This window comes from Cornus florida, unplaced genomic scaffold (genome assembly GCF_030987335.1).
Source record: "Cornus florida cultivar Cherokee Brave unplaced genomic scaffold, ASM3098733v1 CherokeeBrave_3.0.0_Hap2_Chr11, whole genome shotgun sequence".
NCBI classification, from domain to species: Eukaryota; Viridiplantae; Streptophyta; class Magnoliopsida; order Cornales; family Cornaceae; genus Cornus; species Cornus florida.
The window spans coordinates 129,580,955-129,601,171 of NW_026775581.1; the positions used below are offsets into that span (position 1 = coordinate 129,580,955).

Consider the following 20,217-nt stretch of genomic DNA (forward strand, 5'->3'; position numbering starts at 1 on the left):
CCTAATTGGTGATTGCGAGCCTGCCTCGTGATGTTCGCCGATGACGCGTGACTTTTTAAGTCCTCTTGTGCATTTAATTGAAGTGTCCCTCTATGGGCTTCAAAAACAAGTTTCATTAGAAGGGTTGGACACTGAGAGATGTGACTAACTCTTTGATTTTGGACAGAAAAGAGGAAAATTAAAAAATTAATGAAGAAAATTGGTGGTTTGTTTGTTGGAGATTAGAAAAATATCAAGATTTACACTAGTGAATATATGAATAATTTATTTCAACCACCCATCATATATTTATAAACAACAAAAAATACTAGATATATATATATATATATATATATATATTAATTTTATATATTTTTAATTTCCATTTTGTGGGCTTTACGGAGTCGACCAGTTGACCTTATGGGTATAACAAATCAAACTTATTATTTTCAAAATGATACCAATGCAATTATGTGTCACTTAACATATCTGTCAATGTGTTCGCAGTTCTTACAAAATATGATTTGCACAATGGTACATTCTTATTTATTATATTCATATATTGATCATATAGTGACAGTTCTCTATCACAATTATAACTACAGTGGGTTGACGAAACATGTTTTCGGAAAAGTCCAACTTAAATGGATGATGCATCCAAGGGCTGTTTAAGCCCTCCATTGGCCTATTCAACTGCATATTTAGGTTTCAAATCATTTCTCAATTCATAAATCGGACGAGTGTCTATTCAGGTGGACTCATTTTATCCAATAGTATCATCATCATTGGCAATAGTACATAAGAGTTGCTCAATAGAAATATGATGTTATTATTAATTTTTAATTAATTTTTTTTAATTTCAAATTTAAAATACCGATTCAAAATATTTAGTATAAGTTTTTCGCAAATATTTTTTGATCTCAAATATAATATAAATGTATTCTGATTTATTATTAAATTTGATATTTCTCGCTCAAATTGAGTCCCAACAAGAGTTTTCTTAATTAACTTGAGATAATAGGGGTCACATTCAAATCCTTGGCAGTCAATATCTAGAACAAATAATCTAATACTAACTGTTGTTTACCGATAGCTTCTTCCTGCAAATATACAAGCACTATGCTTGTGAAATACATACAGTGATGTTATAGTAATGCATGAATTGGAAAGTATTGTTGTATGTTATATTTCTACCTATTTTCCTTCCTTAGCTGGATCAAGAATTCCAACATTTTTTCGGCAACTTCTTATATATTTTTATTTCTTTCCTCCAAGAAACTCAAACTCGCGATCTTTTGAGACTTGAACTAAGGGCTTTTTAATTTAGAAGGCGAAGAAATGAACTTGCTCTTTGTAATTTTCACCTCTTTATCTTCTTCATACGTTTTAAGTCTGCCGAAGTCTATTATGCTTTCAAATAAGGGCGAATTCATGAATTGTCAATGGAGTGAACTAATATTTCTTTAGATGGATTAATAGTGGTAATAATTTTATTTATTTTATTATTATTTTTTTTGCCTGAGCTAAAATTAGATATAGTAAAATTTAATTTTTTTTTTTTTTTTGGGTAGGCTTGTTTTCAAATGAATCCTTACATTTTAGAACTAGTTAAAATTTTGAACAAATATAATCTTTAATTCCAACCCAACACTTTTTTTTTTTGAGACATTATAATAGAATAAAAAAAATAGTTTAAACTTTAAATTAATTTTCTTCAATTTCAATTTTAAGATGCCGATTTCATATTTCCAAACACAGCATTAAATTGTAGCATAGTGATATCTACTCTATATCTTGAGTGAACAGTAGGTTGTGAGTTCAAGTCTTAATATAAACAAAGTGGATGTATATATTGTCCCATAAAAATTGAGTGCATATGAGTAATAAATCCCCTTAAACTAAAAAGTTGGCATAAAACCCTCTAACTATTCAATTTATTGAAAAGTAATATTATCATGATGAACTAAGTCACATAAAAGCGAGAGTAAAAGCGAATTCAAGAGCGAGAGTGTAAGAGCGGCAAAATTAAGTTATAATCAAGGAGAATTTGAGTAAGAGCGCGCGGAAAACATGAGAGCGGTAGCGCGCTCGGAACATGAGAACAACACCTCTTGAGAAAAATTGTGTGACTTAGATGATGAAAATATCCCTTAGTATAAATTTAAGAAAATAGTTTATCTTAATATAAAATTAAAATTAATACAAATAAGTCATTCGCGGTGTTAAATAAATTTTCAAAACTTTTTAATAGACGTCTATAAGAAAAATGAAAATAATTTCAAATAATTTTTAATTCAAAAAAAAAAAGTTAAAACAAAAAAGAAAACTTAAAATGAAAATCATGTTAAGACCCCTTAAAATTTCTTATATTTACATTAAAGGGCATTTTCAAATTACTTCAATTTAATGGTGTGAGTTTTTTTAACTTTTCTTGAAGTTCTACTTTATAAAAATTAAAAAGAAATTTTTTTTTTTTTTTTTTATAATTTATTTAAAGGACACTTGCGTCAAATTTTTTTATAATTTATTTAAAGGACATTTGCGTCATTATAACAATACTTTTCAATAAATTAGATGCATACAGTATGAGGTTTTAAGTCAATTTTTTCCTTCAAAGGGGTTTCTTGCTAAAACTTAAAAGTAAAGGGGGTTTTTGTAATTTACCTAAAAGAAAAATAGGAAGGTAAAAGCGAGCCCTAAAAAAACAGAAAAGAAGAAAAGAAAAGAAAAGAAAACTAGACCCGAAGGCGCAATCGAAGTTTATAGACATAACTTGCACCGCGCAAGGTGGAGGCAAGGCAAATTAGTGGGGAAAGATGTTGCAGCAAAAGTCATTCGTGAGAAAGACGAGGCAGGGCAAAGTAATCAAGGTCTGTCTACTATCCAAAACCCTAACCTAATAACCTTTCTTCTTCGTCTTCTTTTTCTTATTGGTGGTTTAAGTAGGGTTCTTGATGTGATTCTTGTTTGTTGCAGCAACTAAGAGAACACTATCTCAGAGACGATATCTACTGCGGAGCTTCATTTTGCAAAGTCTGTGATACTTCCGCCGCTCGCTTGACTTCGTCTGACTCCACCATTCTCATTGTCGACACCAATGTTGTTCTCAATCAGGTCATTTCACAAGTTCTTGTTTTACATTGCACAAATTATATATATATATATATATATATATATATATATATATATGTATGTATGTATATATATATATACATTCACACATATATATGTATAACTAGAACTTTGGTTTGGTTTTCACTGTCCGTGTTCTCAGATTGATTTGCTTGAGAATCCGGCAATTGACGATGTTGTTGTGTTATCGGTTGTGCTGCAAGAGGTCAAGAACAAGAATCTTTCGGTTTATAACAGAGTTAGAGCCCTGTGCAGCAATTCTACGAGGAAGTTCTTTGTTTTCTCTAACGAACATCACAGGTGAGTCATCTCTTAATTTTCATCATTTTCACGATGTTTGAATTCTTTCAATTTCTTTTCAACAATTTAAGGAAGCAATGGTCCTGTAGGCAGTCTTCTTATATTTAAGACAAGTCAAAATATCGTTTGGGTCCAAAAATGAAGATACATATAGAAGTTCGTTTACAATTTTAATTAAATATTTTTTTCAAAAAGGTAATTTTAATTAATGTTGTTGGTATACAATACGTCCGTATTTAGAATACTATGTAAACTGGATGTTATTTTCAACGTGCTTTTGCTTTTGATGGCTAGTTTACCACTGCCAATATGCTCTTGGCTTGATTCATTTATATATGCACCTTCCAATCTTATGTACTATGTGTGCGTTCTCAACTTTCAAATTGTTATTTGTTGTGGGTTTTTGTTGCTTTATTTTTCGTAATTGATTATGTTTTATGACTTATTATATAGTACTTGACAATTTTTATTTTATTTATCGATTTACTTTTTTCTGAAGGGATACATATGTGAAGGCAATGGTTGGTGAAAGTCCAAATGATCGGAACGATAGAGGTTAGCCATCTCGATTATCACAATAACAATACATTCCAGATTTTGATTCATTGGTAGTTATTATTACAAGGACTACAGGGTCTTAATAATGCTAAGCCATGGAGCAGTTTTTTGCATATACACTATAAAATCACCGGTTCATGTTGCAATTAATTGTTAAGATATATAAGATGACAGTACAAATTTTTGCAGAAAATTTGGAATTTATAACAGTTACTTCAGATGATTGCATTTTATAAACAATGCTAGTGTAATGATGTCTTAAAAGCTACTTTTAAATGGTGTTCTGTTGTTTTATCTAAAAATGGGGAGCATATGGTGTCTTATTTCACGTTGCGTGTGTTTGCGTTGTCTTGTAATTGTAATCATATACGGGGATGTCTTACAGCATGGTGGGAGTATAACAGGAATACTATATATATTGAAAGTATGAACCATTTTTTTAAGCACACTTTACTGTAATTGTGGTACTTATTCCTGTTTTTAGTGTAAGAACATGCAATTGTAGATTTCCTTCTTCTGAAATTGATGAATTGGAAGTTCAGCAATTCGAGTGGCAACTCAGTGGTATCATAATCATCTTGGTGGTGCAACACGGGTCTTATTAATCACGAATGACAGAGAAAATAAGAGGAAAGCCACTGAAGATGGAATTTGTGCAGAGACAGGTACATAAAAACATGTGATTTGCTTTTTCCTTGTCTTTCCGTTCATGCAGTTCTTTAATGGGTCTGAAATTTTACCTAAAAAAAAAAAGGGTCTGATTTGTTAAATTCCAGCAATGTTTGTTCTGTTGCTGTTGTTGTGGCTTTTACTACTTATGCCACTACTAATAATTTTTTTTGGGATTTAGGGAGGGTTTACCCCCTAGTTTAATGAGAATGATACCCAAACCAGGCAAAACTATACAAACTAGAATCTAAACTATCAAAACTACCCAAACAGAATACCATAGCATGACTAAACCAACAGAACCAGATCAATCGACTCATTAGGAATATGATAAAAACTCTGTAAATCTTTTACTACTAAATATTACATTATTACTTGGATATTGTTAAATTTATCCTTATGAGATGGACTGATTTAACTTATTATACAGACAAGGCTGACTGTTGATTCTCCTTATTCTTTTTCAGTTGAATCATATGTGAAATCACTTGGTCAAGCAGGTTTGCTTGATCTGCTTGTTCAACCATCTTCTGAAGATGTAGACATGGAGGAAGTTGAAGATTTGAGACCTTCAAAGAGGAAAGTCATTTACCCTGAGGTATTGTTGACTACTAGTGCATGTCTGTAACTATAGTTGTCTCCCTGCATAGTAGTGTTTGTTGGTTATGTGCTGTCTTGAAACAACTTCTTGTCTTGAAAACAATTCCTGTTTTCTGCCTTTTGTCCAGCATAAACCCATGTCCGAGATTACGTCAGGACTGCATCGTGGAATTTATCATCAGGGGAAGCTTCGTGTTAATCGTTTCAACCCATTTGAAGCATATGTCGGGAGTGAGAGCATTGGTGATGAGATAATTATTTATGGTCGTGGAAATATGAATAGGGCGTTTGATGGTGATATTGTGGCAGTAGAACTCTTGCCTCAAGATCAGTGGCATGAGGAAAAGACTCTCTCTATAGCCGATGAAGGTATCTTAATGTCATAGTGATTCTTGACTCTTGAACCAACTTTATGTTTATTACATAGACAAAGACATGGTAATAACTTGTGTATGCATAATTTAACATATAAATTTATACACATATTTCTTCAATCAAAGCGCTTTTCCTGGAAAAAGTTACTCAACTATGTGATTCTCTAAAAACTGCTCTCCAGGAATTTTGATTGTAAGTACCTTTAGTGGTTTAGAAGTTCTGAACATCCATGAAATCTATACATGCCTTGTTTGTTGGCAGAAGCCTGAAGGTGGTCATTGGTTTTATGTGCACATAAAGACAAATTCTTAGCTTCTTTATTTTTGGGAAGCTATTGCTTGTTGAAAGAAAGAATATGATTTACTCTTGTATCTGAGAGGAAAGTTTGGAGGCGACAAGAAAGAAAGAGGGGTTGACCATGGTTGTTTTATTTTAGTTTGGTGGCTTTGGTAAATAAATTGAACTTAAGTGTTGTATCTTTTCATTTTATTTGTTTATTAGTTTTTTTATGTTGAGGGAAGGGAAAAAGGTTCTTCCACTATCAGGAAAAGTGGGGATTCTTCTTCCATCCCATCCCATCCCATCAGATATAGCTGGCCTGGCTGGTTAGGTTTCTGCCATTTGCTCTATACTTTTGGCTGTTAAGTTAATTTTTGGACTCTCTCTCTCTCCCTCCCCAAGTCACACAATTCTTCTAAGTGGGCGCCGCACCCGCCCCGCGCCCACCCCCCTCCCCCTCTCTTTCTCACGCACTCTCACTCTCACTCTGTGTAACTTACATTTTGTCGCTTTCACCCTCCCGCTGTGTGACTTAGCTCCCTCCCCTTACATATCATCAATTTAATTTGTTACTTTTTAGCGTTATTGTCCACCTTATTAATTCACAAAGTAATTCTTAGTTATCTTTCTTTTTTTCTTTTTTCTTTTTTTGACAAATGTAGTTAAAACTGTTATGATTAATCTTGCTTTGGTTTTTGGGTTGGTTGATTCTAGTATTGAGTTCACTTTGGTCTGAGCACATGCAACTCCTCAACTACCTTCCAGAATTATTTGAAAACAATACCTCTTTAATAAAGCTTTTGTCGTCTCCTAAAATGAATTTTGTTAACAATCATCTACTCCAAAAGCTTAAGCTACTAGAGAGGGTGTAACTTTAATATTTAAACCCTTCAATACTCCCCCTCATGTGTGGCCTTCTTTTTGGTCCAACATGTGTTTTTCAATTTTTTAATTAGGGTGGTGGTAAGGTTTGAACTCGAGGCGTTTGGCTTTGATACCATGTTAACGACCATCTACTCCAAAAGCTTAAGCTGATAGACAGGGTGTAACTTTAATATTTCAATCCTTTAACAAATTTGATATATTTTCACGTGTCAAAAAATAAATGATTTTGGTCCATAGATTTCAATTCGACATATCATCATCATACTTGTCTTTCATTTGAATGGAGTTGGCCACATGAATCTCCTTTCCATTCTAGTCTATTACCAGCCAATTTCCATTTATATTGATTTATTATTATTATTATTATTTTTAAAATCATTTTTTATTATTTCATGGAGATAATCTTGTTTCGCCCATTTGTTTCTTACCTTCTTTACAAACTAATATTTCTCTAATTGGTTCATCCATGGATTACATTGGATATGTCCATATCACCTATGTAATTTCTCCCTCATCAGTTGATTTTTAATCGTCTCTCTTCTACTGTTAGTATAATTTAATCATAGGTAATGTTGTGTGCTTCGCTTTCTCTCTATAATGTGTATGTCTCCGCACATCGGAAAACAAATGATTTTCATTAACTTTCACTATTTTCCAGAGGACGAGGAGGATGATGATGTTCATCTAGTTCCAGGAAGTGCTGACGATGCTCCTAGAGTAGCAAATCTAACCCAGGGTTCTGCTGGAGAAGCAAATCCTCGTCGCCCTTCTGGATGTGTTGTTGGTATCATAAAGAGAAATTGGCACTCGTAAGTTTAATGTCTTGCTTACTTGGTGTCTTTCTGTGGTTATGCTTTTTCTTTTTATTTTTCTTACAAACCGGTGATTGGTTTAGTTGTCTTGCTTACGGTCGGTGTTTTACTCACTCATCCCTTTTGCGCACAATAAATTTTTGTTCACAAATGGAAGGACTTTACTCTTTAAGTAGGTAATAAATTTCTTACAGGATTTGCTACTGTTTGATGCAGTTGACTGTTTCTGCAATACTTTCCCGGCCTCTTCTTCCCCTGATAAACACTCTCTCTCTCTCTCTCTCACACACACACACACACACACACACACACACACACACACACACACACACCACCATCATCATCATCATCTTCATCCTCATCCATACAGCTGCTTTATGCTAGGTATTACCTTCTAGTCAGTTATGGGGCACCTTTCAGATTTCCCTCTGAGGAGTTTGTGGTATTGCCACTTCTCTGTGTTATTGGGTTTTGTTGTTTCTGTTTGAAATATTTTCAAAAATATATATATATATTTTCACATTTGCTAAATAATTGATTAGCTATTTTAAAATAAAGTATTTGGTGGCTGCTCAGGCACTTCCTCTAGGCATGAATTTCCAATTGTCAGTGACATTTTTTTTGTTTTGCCTTTCTGGTATTTTCCTACTTTTTGTAATGATTTTTTCTTAAGTTATTTGAGAGGCTGTTTTTAATATATTTGACAGTGTTGAAAATTTATAACTGTTTTAATTTTATTATTCTGAAGACCGAACAATGTGGTATAAGCTCATCTAGAATAGGCAATATGAAGTATAGTTTACATGTTTTATAATGCTTAAAATATTATGGAATTTGGAAAAAAAATCTTCATACAGGTCTTGAAATATGTTTATGTAGTTACTGTGATTTAAAGTCATTATGTTTATTGCATTGTATTGTATAATTAGTTTTTTTTTTTTTTTTGAACTGGTGTTGAGACAGTTCAACAATATTACTTCTTCTTCTTGTTCCTCTTCCCTTTTTTTTTTTGGGGGGGGGGGGGGGGGGGGGGGTGTTCTGTGATTTCTGCATGCATTTCACTTTTGCCTGTAGGAAAGTGCTTTCTTAGTTGTTAGAAGCATATCCTCTAGCACATCACTGGTCCTAATTCTATATCTGGGTGGTAAATTTTTGTGGCTAGAGGCATATTTCTCTCGTGCATCGCAGTGGAACTTGTTTTAGTTGTTGGTTTTTTACTTTATTGGTGACAAGTTTATTTTGAGGGAAAAGAGTCACCTATTTCTGTTCTGAAATTCTCCATTGTTTCCACTCTTTTTTGTTGGGTTTCGGGTAGAGATTATAGATCTATTGAGGACATTGCAGATTTTTTGGCCTCTTTGAAGGCTTAGTGGTTTTTGCTTCTTGTTGTTCCTTTGGGATGCGCTCCCCTTTTGAGCGTTTTTTATACAATTCTTACTTATCAAAAAAAAAAAATTGGTGACAAGTTTAACTGCAATACTCATTTATTTCATACTTATTAGAATTTACGGAGGAGGTTTAAAATATTATAGGTGGCTAGAATTAGCGATGTCCCTTGAGTTTTCTCATTTCTGGCAGGGCATTATGTTTTTGAACTTTATGATATCATGCAGATATTGTGGATCATTGGAGCCAATGCCTATGCCTGCAGGCAGTGGTGGTATTGCCCATGCTTTATTTGTTTCCAAAGATCGCAGGTTTCCTAAGATTCGGATTCAAACTCGACAGCTTGGGAATCTTCTGGACAAAAGAATTATTGTTGCGGTTGATTCTTGGGATTGTTTATCTCGATATCCTTCTGGGCATTATGTACGGACAATTGGAGAAATCGGTGACAGAGATACTGAGAGTGAGGTAGGCGGTAATGGGTGGTCTTATCTTCTTTTTTTTTTTTTTTGACTTTTTATTGTTTTCTTTTGGTTAAGTGGGTGATGACCAAGATCATTTACATCCCTGTACGATATCATATCTTTGTTCAGTAATCATATTCTATATATTTTTGCTTGTTGATCTAAAATTTCCTAGTATCAGGAACTCGAGTTCGTTATTGACAAACCTATTTCAATTTATAGCTGTAATCAATTCTGTGGATGCTGCAGGTGGTGTTGATTGAGAATGATATAGATGCAAGACCATTTTCTTCTCAAGTTTTGGCATGCTTGCCGCCATTACCTTGGTCTGTGTCTTCTGAAGATTTGGCAAATCCCATTAGGCAGGATTTGCGTCATTTGCGTCTCTTTAGTGTGGATCCTCCAGGCATTTGACCTATAGCCTTTTCTCTTTCTTTCTTTCCTTCTGTAGTTTTTCTACTTGATCAAATGCCTTTTAGACAGGATCTTGTTATTTTGTAAGGCATCTAATTTTGTTCGATTAATTATGTTTCTGGCTGTCACAGGATGCAAGGACATTGATGATGCATTACATTGTACAGCTCTTGCAAATGGAAATTTTGAAGTGGGAGTTCGTATCCTTCAATCTTCCTATTTCGTTTATGCTGATATTGTCAAAATATCATATTACCAACAACAAATGCCATTAAGGGAATTTTTTTGGTCTGCGGAGCAATCCTTCTCCCCCAGACCTTCTCTCTTCAAAGTATTGAAAAGTTGTATAATCGAAAGGAAATTATTAGGGTAAACAAAGTTGGAGAATGATGTTGGAGAAGGGATTTTACAAAGTTGGAGAATGATGTTGGAGAAGGGATTTTTACTCAAAAGTCTAATGTTTGCTTTAAATATTCATATACGTTGAAATAGCCTATTTCTCTTATTAAGAAAAGGAAAAAAAAGGAACTAAGATGATTTAACCTATTGGTGGAAACTGTCACCTTCTATTGTTTCTTAATTAATATTTGATATTCACTATATTAATGTATGAAGCATATAAACTATCCAGTGCCAAGAATGATGGAATTTTCCTCCATATTAAGAGTTCTGAGCTTAGATGCATAAATGTGATATAAACTACATAGGAACAACTGATTGTACTTGCTCACTTTACTTCAAAAAGCTACGCTTCCAACTGTTTGGGTTGGCTACTCATAGCTAGCTTTGGCAATCCAATAATTGGTCTACATAATTGAAATGCAATTTTCTTTTTCTATTCCCACCATTTAAAAAATAATTTAGTATTTTTTAGTGCTCTAGGATAGACCATCATTGCCCATGTACTTCCAATCTTCAGTTGAAATACTATGTGGTCCCAGAGACATCTCTATCTCAGTTTTTTTTTTCCTCTGGTTTATTTATATATTAATTTTTTGTGGGTGTTGGGTTGCAGCACGCTTAAATATTTGGAAATACTTGTGATTCCTAGTCTTGCCTAGATTAATACGTCCAAATTGATTTCATGATTGGGGATTTCTAGACATTGCTCAGATATTGTTCATACTTCTAGCTTCATTCATATATGTCGTAGCTGAATCAGGAATTTCAAAAGGATTTCCATTCTTCTTAGAAACTCCACCTATGCAATGGTCTTTTCTTTGTCTCTAATGTCTTGAGTTTTACTAGGAATAAGATATTTTCCCATTCACGTTGTTCTCTATGGAAGAAGGGACATAGGCCTTCTTATTAATTTTCTTGGTAGTGATCTCCTTTTGATTACAATTAATTTCTTGAGTTTCAACCTTTGGTTGCATAACTTCTCTCCTTTTTCGAGTGACATCATTAATAGTCCTTCTGTTCTGCACTTGGGCCTCAAAAGCATTGTACATCTCCTTTCTATCTTTTTATATATTCAACGTTTTTCATCTCGACTCTTAACAAGTTATAAGTTTTTACTGTTCTTATATAATAGCAAATTTGTAATTTCTTATCAGTTCGGTAAGTATTTTATAAGTATTTTATAATTAATATTTTTTTTCTTGGTTTTCTTTAGAACACGCACCCTTGCAAAATCTTATTCCCTTCTATTTGTCAAAATAGCTGATAAGCAAACCTTTATTGCCCTTATATTCAGTCAGAATTGTGCTGTCAAATTTCTTTAGACGTTGGTCATTTCCTTTATAATCTTCAAGGACTTCTTTATTAATTTTGCTTGTATTAAAGCTAATGCTGGCATTGCCACATTTAATATGTCTAAAGGTGGTTCCATGCCAGTTCTCATTGGAGAAAGAAGTTTAGATGCCAGACTTCATATTAATCCTTAACAACATGCAATTAGATATTGCTGATGTCACAAATTTTGTTCACCCTGGAACTCCTCTCGATGATGAGGCTGCACAAAGGGGCACTTCAGTCTACCTTGTTGAGCGCAGAATCGACATGCTTCCCAAGCCTCTAACAGAAGGTAATGTTTCTCTCTAACTCCCTTGGTACAATGCTTCCAAAGCCTCTTGATGATGATCTCATGTTTAATGTCATTGTTCTTTGGTGGTCAAACATTTAATTGGTGCAAAAGCCTTTGGGTAGCTTGCTCAGATATAAGCTTTATGTTGCAGATATTTGTTCACTTCGAGCTGATGTTGAGAGACTGGCTTTCTCTGTTATATGGGTACATGCTTCTTAAGTCCCTCTATAATACTTAAATGTCTAGCAACTATGATTTTCTTCTTTTTATACTAATACTAATTATGTATCTGATTGAATTATAAACACTGCTTGTTGATGTCTCTCTTATTTGCTCTCCTACCCCACTCCATCCTTTCTGCACTATCAATATTCAGTGAGTTAGATGTCAACTGGATATATTAATATTTCTTTTAGTTATTTGGGCACCCATTGTGACAGACATTGGGTACATTCCTTTTAAATATGCTATAAACAGTGTAGCCTGTTATGGAAAATATTTCTAAATCCAAGTTGAGCTGAACTTGGGGAGGTTTATTGTTCGCAAGTCAAATTCATCAATTGTTACACCAAGCCAGATGAGCTGTACTGGAATAAAGAGAGAGAGAGAGAGAGACTTGAAAGGAAATTTTTGGATGTAACTAAATAAAAATAAATAATGCAGAATCACTAACTTCTTTTTCCTTGTATGTCATGTGTGTCTGGCTTTTAAAATTGGGGGCAATATGGTTGACAGTTGGTCCAGTTGTATGCCGGTTTGGGTTCGGCAACACTAATTCTCCAACCAAGTTTTGTATTGTGGCTTTGAGTATGCAATGCTTCATAAGGGCAATGTCCAAATCTATGCCCTAAACTTGCATCTTCTCCTTTTCTTGTTCTTCTTTGTTTTACATTGAAATTATCAAACAAAGAAGGACTGATGAATATTCATCTTTGCTTTTACTTAAATGATCCCATTTTGCATAATTTTTTTTGCACATACCTTGCACCTTTTCCAGTTTTGTTGTGGTGTTATACTATTTCATGAACTTTTATAGTGAATGGGATGTCTACTCCTGTATATATGTTCTTGGGTACATATATCATCTTATATGTATATCACCGTGTATATCACTGTGGTTTGTGTGCGAGCGCACATTCACTTAAAGTTGGACCAACTAATTTCTGAACTCTGAAATTTCTCTCTTTTGTATATCATTTAAATTTCAGGTCTTAAAGTTGGACCAACTAATGTCTGAACTCCGAATTTTTTCTCTCTTTTGTATATCATTTAAATTTCAGGAAATGACACCTGAAGCAGAGATTATTTCGACAAGATACACAAAAAGCGTTATCAAGTCAGTTGCAGCGCTGTCTTACGTTGAAGCTCAAGCGAGGATGGATGACAGGTGCTCGCATCATGCATCTATCTTTGTATATTACTCCCTCTATCCCAAACTAGTTGGGTACTTTGGGAAGTGTGACTCAAAAAATTGTGAGTCACAGTTCCCAAAGTACCCAACTATTTTGGGACAGAGGGGTATCTATTTTAGTTGACTTATGAGAAAGGTTATGAGCTAATGACATGGATATCCCTATTTTTAGAATATTGCTATCATGATTCCTATACAAGTTTGTAAGCCACAGTTCCCAAAGTACTCAACTATTTTGGGACAGAGGGAGTATTTATTTTAGTTGACTTATGAGAAAGGATATGAGCTAATGACATGGATATCCCTATTTTAGAGTATTGCTATCATGTTTCCTATACAAGTTTGTTACATTAAGAGTTATCTTGGATGTTGCTATCTTATTATCTATTTCTTATTTATTTTGTCTTCCAAGTTTCCTATTTCCAGTTTTTATACTGATGGTTCTTATTTATCGTCAATTCCAGTCGCTTGATGGATCCATTAACAACAAATTTGCGAAATATGAATGCTTTAGCCAAGGTATCTGTACTTATGCCTGTACTTTTTGCAAAACTACCTGTGAATATTTTTTTCTTTCGCATTTCTTTTTTGGGGATTTTTTCCGTTAATCTTTATGTTTGTAATCTTGCAGACAATGAGGCTAAGGCGTATTGAAAGGGGGGCCTTGACTCTTGCTTCTGCTGAAGTAAAATTCCAAATTGATACTGAAACTCATGACCCTCTCGATATTGGTATGTTAATTTTTTTATTTTTTTGAATTATTTGGTACTCTGAGATGGAACTGCTTATCATCCCAATCCAAATTGATACCGAAATTCATGACCCTCAAAGTTCTAATGATTTTGTACAAAAACAACCGCAACTTCTAATCCTTTAGCTGAGGTAAGCAACATATATATATATATATATATATATATATATATATATATTTTCTTCACCACCACATCAGCAATAATGCAATATCACCGCTGTCGCTGCCACCATCACCGCAACCACCACCACGACTTCTCTCTCTCACTCTCCACATCCCATTTTTCCACCCCACCACCGTTGCCAGATCCCTCCACACCACCACTTCTTTCTCTCCACCACTGACCTCTCAGCCACTGTCGCTACCGCCGCCACCAATTCTCAAACTAAATACACCCAGCAAGTGTTAATCCAATTCCCACAAACTAATTTATCAAAACTCCATAATGACTTCCATCAAGATTGTCATCAATACAATAAAATCAGTCTTTGATTTTCCTCACTGCAACAGTAGCAGAACGTCGGCAACGGTGTTCGGTTTATAAATTTCAGTGAAAATTGCAGAAAATTAGTTGATACCAATGTGATTGATAGTCGTCTTCTTGAACTAAATTAGACCAATTAAACCTTAGTATTTGTGATGGTGAATATATGAGAGGTTGGCAGAGAAATTGATATCACTCTCTACCCAAAAATGGGTCTAGTGTGTGATTACATACAGAAAAACATATATATGCATATATAGGACAGGTGAGTTGAGACTCGAGAGTGAATAGAGAGTAGTAAGTTGAGAATTAAATTAGGCACAAAGAATTTAAGGGGAAAAAATAGCCACAAAGAAAAATATATACACAGTGTGTGTATATATACATATACTTCTACATAGATCTGTTAGGGTATTCTTTTATAGAACAAATAAATAAATAGAGATAAAGAATTACATTGATAAATTATATCACAGAGAATTGTATTATATCACCCGCGGGGGGGGGGGGGGGGGGTTGGGGTGGGGGGAATGAGAGGAGAGAAGAATAGAGATAAAAAATTATAATAATATGTATATCAGATATCAGAGATAACTGCATTATATCATAGAGAGAGAGAGAGGGGGATGAGAGGGGAGAGAGATACAAAGGAGAGGGATTTCATGCATTTGGTTAGAGTGGGGGAGGGGCTAACCCAGTTATTTAGAGAGAGAGAGAGAAACCCACTCTTTCAAAACCTTTGTCTGATAGAGAGAAGAAAGGGTAATTTTGGTATTTTAATTGACTTAATGTGTCTGACGGTTAACTAACGGTAGGGGTACTTGGAGTTAAGTCAACCAAATCTCTTGGGAGGTTGACCATGGTATTTCAAAAAGTTTAATCTTATGGTAATTGAGCCTAACCTCAGGGGAGGTCTGAGTAATCTACCCTTTTACTTATATTAAAATTTCTTCTGCTGCTGCTGTTTATGTAATCTGTATATGTATGTATATATATGTATATATATATTTAGATAAGTCACACACACACACACAGGCGCACAACACTCACACTCTTGGTTGCAATTTGGATTTAAACCCTCCATGGATATCACCTGGTGCAATGGTAAAACCTCGGATTGACAAGCTTGAGATCTTGGGTTCAAGTTTGCGAGTAGACACTTTGTGTAAAAATAATACCAAATTTTAGGTCTTGTCTCCATTCTTTCCCCGTGGGATATACACTGGATAATGCAATTTATTTGACCCTCTAACTCCACTTTAAGAGGGGTGAAGGGGATTCCACTCAATCTCTCACTTGGTATTTATTTCTTTTAATCATTATTACATGTTTCCCCTTATTCTTTCTCTACTCACTTTCGTCTTTAATTAGGACCTAAAAGACCATAAACCAATTGTTACAAAGTTGGCGGCCAGCATCCTAAAACCCATTTAAGTAGGCATTCTCCTGGTAAAATAAACCATCAAATTTCTGGTAATGAGCACAATTCTTTAATGTATCTAACTTTACTGCCAAAATATTTCTTTAATAGGCAATATTTCTTGTAAAAGCTTGCAAGATTGGATGGATGAATTCTCATTATCTGATGTATCATTAGCTATATGGATTGCGACTTTCTAGTTTCTAGTTCATTTCACATTTTCTATTAATGATTTAAAGTTCCTTTTATTTATTTATTTATTTTCTGTGTTGCATTTCCCTTTCAAGGTCTAATGCATGAATTGTATCTGCAGGAATGTATCAAATTCGAGAAGCAAACCAAATGGTTGAAGAGTTTATGCTTGCTGCTAATGTTTCAGTTGCAGAAAAAATCCTTAGACATTTTTCTTTGTGTTCGCTGTTAAGGTACATTAGTGGTTGTAATTATTGGCAGCATAATTTTCTGTTCTCCTGGAAATTTTGCTTTCAAGACCTTTACTTTTTGGGCCCAAGAATGATTTGAGACTTCCACATTCATGTTTTCTTCCTTCTGCCTTTCTTCGCCCTTGCATGGCAAACTTTTTTGATTGCATCTTGGATGTGTGGATATCCATAGTTGGTGTTTAAGCATAAAAAATAAATTCCAGAGAGATACATACAAAAAATGCCTGTCTGCTTGTAGATCTCTAAAATGTTTCTCTTTAGCTCACGTTTTTATGAAATACAAACTAATAATGTCCATCCAAGAAATATTTTATAAGGAATGGCTGTTTGTTTACTCAACTTTGAAATCTCCTTTTTAGTAGTGTAGTGCATGGCAATGTCTTAGCTAAATTGTGTGTTCCACACATCACTAGTTAGCCCTTTTTTAATAGTGGGAACACCACCGAAATAGTTGCTGAAAAGCTAAATTTGATATGTTGCCGAAAAGTATCTAGTAGTATGCATACTTCTGTAAACCATTTTTAAGCACAGATAATCCAATAAGTTTGTACATTGTATTTAACTTTGATAAATAATAGCTGTTTGGATTTCAATCTCAGATGTATGATCTCCTTGATTAGATTTATTCAAATTTGTATCAGAGGATGGTATTACAACTGTTATGGATATTGCCAAGCATTTAGCTCTTGCTGTCTCATTTCTCTTTGCAGGCGCCATCCTAGTCCAACAAAAGAGATGCTTGAACCTTTGATTCGTACAGCTGCTGCTGTTGGTCTCAATTTGGATGTGTCAACTTCTAAAGCCTTGGCTGATTCACTAGATCGCGCTGTGGTGAGTTTTAGTTATTACACCATATATATTCTGGCACCCAATATGCACCTACCCAAAGCTTTGATTTTTTGTCAACCTTGAGATAATGAAACCTATTTGCAATGTTTGTTGGAAGTAGGAACTTGTAGGAAATTCTTTTTTTGAGCTAATTATATTACATTTACATTAGATTGTCTAGCCGAACTTATTTGATGCAAGAAATTTACCGTTTAAGAGCAAACTGAATGTTATGTTTTGTGCAGTTATTTGTCATCAACTCTCTCTCTCTCTCTCTCTCTATCTCACATATAGTTTTATCAATTTCAATCTATGCAGCTATCTTATCATCATCATCATTCTTGCATTTAGAGTCTACCAAGCTATGGAGCTATATGTGTTCATTTTTATGATATACAAAAGTTTAAAGAAAATGTTTTTCAGGGTGATGATCCATACTTTAATAAGCTAATCCGCATTCTGGCAACTAGATGCATGACACAGGTGATTTCACTCGATTAATTTAGTGAATTAAAATTATATTTTTGTATGGAAGCTTATCAAGCTAAATTTTTTACTTGTATGATTTACAAATTCAGGCAGTATACTTCTGTAGTGGAGATCTCAGCCCTGCAGAATTTGGTCATTATGGTCTTGCATCACCTCTCTATACACATTTCACCTCACCTATAAGGAGATACGCAGGTTGGTGGGAGTTTTAATCATGGGTTGTGTTGATGTTAAGATAATTATTTTTGATTTTGGAACGTCCTTCTTTGGTCCTAAATAAAATATATATATATATATCTCTTCCTTCTTTGGCAGACGTCATTGTACACAGGTTACTCGCTGCATCTTTGGGGATATACAAGCTTCCAACCATATTTCAAGACAGACCACAACTTACCAGTATTGCTGACAGTAAGGATTACGTCTCTTCGCTTCCAAACATTGCTTCATGCTATAGAGACGTTCGCCCTGTCTGCTTAATCATACTGCAGTTACAACTAGATTGAAATCTTGCTGTGACCTGTGCGTGTGGCAAATATAATTATCTAGCTGTTTGCTTGTTTAACAGGCTAGTGCTGTTGCACATGTATGTGTTATTGTGATATTTTAGCTTGAAAATGAAAAATTAACCCATTTTCCCGTGTCCTTTTTTTTCATGGGATGGGGTGTTAAAGTAAATTAGGACCATTTCTCGGTTTGTGCATGTCATCCATTTTCCCATGTCTTGTCAATCCATGATTAGAACATTTGAATTGATAGCTTTACATATATGTTTATTTTATCTCCCTTATTAACTATGCAGTTCGTTTCATATAGTGCTTTAGCTCATGAATTTATCTTGCCTCGCCCATCATTATATGGGCAATTTCCTGTGACTTTCATGTACCTCAAAAGTGGCTTAAAGTGCATGAAGTGTGTGTGTGTGTGTTTTTTTTTTTTTCAAAGCACAAAATAAGGTTGTACTGGTGGATTGATGTCCTGAGATGTACGGGAAAATAGAATAGGACTACTCAATAGGCTGTTGAAGGGCACATCTTAAAGTTCATATCTGCCGACCTTTCATTTATAAGAGAGATGCTGTGTATTCCTGTCATTTTTTTTATTTTTTTATTTTATTTTTTATTTTTTTATTCTTTCGTTCTTGCCAATGTGATTTTGATATGTGCAAGTGCTGTTTAGTTTAGATATCAAGAAAGACTTCTTTCGAACTGTGATTAGCATGTGTTATTAGGGTTGAGCTAAAACGTACTAGTGTCCATGTCACATGTTTAATTTAAAATGTAAGAACAATGCTTATTGTGGGTATCCTTCAGATCTGAATTATCGGCATAGGAATGCCCAGATGGCAAGTCGGGCCTCAGTAGAGCTCCATACTCTCGTCTATTTCAGGAAACGGTATGTACAAGGGAGCTTTTCTAATGTCTCATTATTTGTCTATACTCTCATTTTATTATCTATGCTCTTGCAGGCCGACAGACACGGAGGCCAGGATAGTGAAAATAAGATCAAATGGCTTCATAGTTTTCGTACCCAAGTATGCCTTGTTGTCCTTGAAGTTTCATCTTCTTTTTCCCAAGTGCATTGTTTCGGTGCTAGATTGCTCTTTGCTTTCCATATTTGCTATTGATTAGATCTTAAATGCATCTTTGGTATTTGAAGGAAAATAAATTTCACTTTTCCGGTTTTGTATATGTAGAAGTCAACCATTGATAACCGAGCTATATTATAAAACGGCAGTCATTATCAAAAACAATAATTAAAAAGTAAAATGGTATGACTTGTGTGTGAAGGCAAGGAAGTAACTCAGTTTGCATGGGAGGTTCAAAAAAATATTGTATGTGCCTGCGCAGGGCGAAAGCATCTTATTATATACAGCTATATGTTTGCTAGTTTTGATTATTTTTCAATCATCTTTGCAGGTATGGTATTGAAGGGCCTGTGTACTTGACGGCAAGAGGCGACAAGGGAGGGGGTGAATGGTTGGTAGATGAGCAGCAGCAGAAAGTTAAGAAGAAAGATGGTAGCATTAGCTATGGTGTTCTTCAGACTGTGAGGATACACATGGAGGTTGTGGAGCCTCAACCCAACAGGCCCAAACTTCAGCTTTCCTTGATTTAAAAAAATATACTAAAATAGAAAGGCATTTTAATTTTGTTTCCTTTACCATTAGGGAGTGGTGTTAATTGTTGTAAAATGGCTTAGAACAATTATGGGTGTGAAGCAACAGGTTGGAAAGAGATGCAAGAATATTTGGTTTTAAAAATATTTAATTTTTCTTTTTTTTTTTTTTTTTTTGAACTTTCTAATTTTTAGATACTCACTCACCAATCTCTTTAATAAGAATATTACAGTCAAAATAAAACTTCCGATAGGTTAATAAGAATATTACAGTCAAAATAAAACTTCCGATAGGTTAATGCCATTATATGCAAAATGATGCTTAGTATGGCTCGCTGATTTCGAGAACAAGCCAAATTAATTTTCGAATTATAATGAGAATCATATTGTTGGG

General features: G+C 34.3%; 1 protein-coding gene across 1 annotated transcript; it reads left to right on the top strand.

Annotated features, from left to right (window-relative positions):
* The first annotated feature begins 2,684 nt into the window (after positions 1 to 2,684).
* Positions 2,685 to 19,968, top strand: LOC132286651 (exosome complex exonuclease RRP44 homolog A). Its single transcript, XM_059789010.1, has 24 exons — positions 2,685 to 2,849; positions 2,956 to 3,093; positions 3,254 to 3,411; positions 3,911 to 3,966; positions 4,512 to 4,634; positions 5,106 to 5,236; positions 5,367 to 5,607; positions 7,436 to 7,586; positions 9,203 to 9,443; positions 9,689 to 9,845; positions 9,985 to 10,053; positions 11,754 to 11,879; positions 12,031 to 12,083; positions 13,160 to 13,266; positions 13,755 to 13,809; positions 13,922 to 14,021; positions 16,259 to 16,370; positions 17,099 to 17,219; positions 17,640 to 17,699; positions 17,795 to 17,900; positions 18,021 to 18,116; positions 19,019 to 19,100; positions 19,174 to 19,239; positions 19,625 to 19,968. The coding sequence occupies exons 1-24, from the start codon at positions 2,796 to 2,798 to the stop codon at positions 19,821 to 19,823; spliced, it is 2,802 nt and encodes a 933-aa protein (XP_059644993.1). The 5' UTR covers positions 2,685 to 2,795; the 3' UTR covers positions 19,824 to 19,968.
* Positions 19,969 to 20,217: the final 249 nt, after the last annotated feature.

What these genes read in the sequence shown, in the direction of transcription:
- LOC132286651 (XM_059789010.1), top strand. Translation starts at nt 2,796, where the DNA reads ATGTTGCAGCAAAAGTCATTCGTGAGAAAGACGAGGCAGGGCAAAGTA. An exon ending in CTTTAGTGTGGATCCTCCAG is followed by an intron (nt 9,846 to 9,984) that starts GCATTTGACCTA and finishes TGGCTGTCACAG; the next exon opens with GATGCAAGGACATTGATGAT. An exon ending in ATTCACTAGATCGCGCTGTG is followed by an intron (nt 17,220 to 17,639) that starts GTGAGTTTTAGT and finishes AATGTTTTTCAG; the next exon opens with GGTGATGATCCATACTTTAA.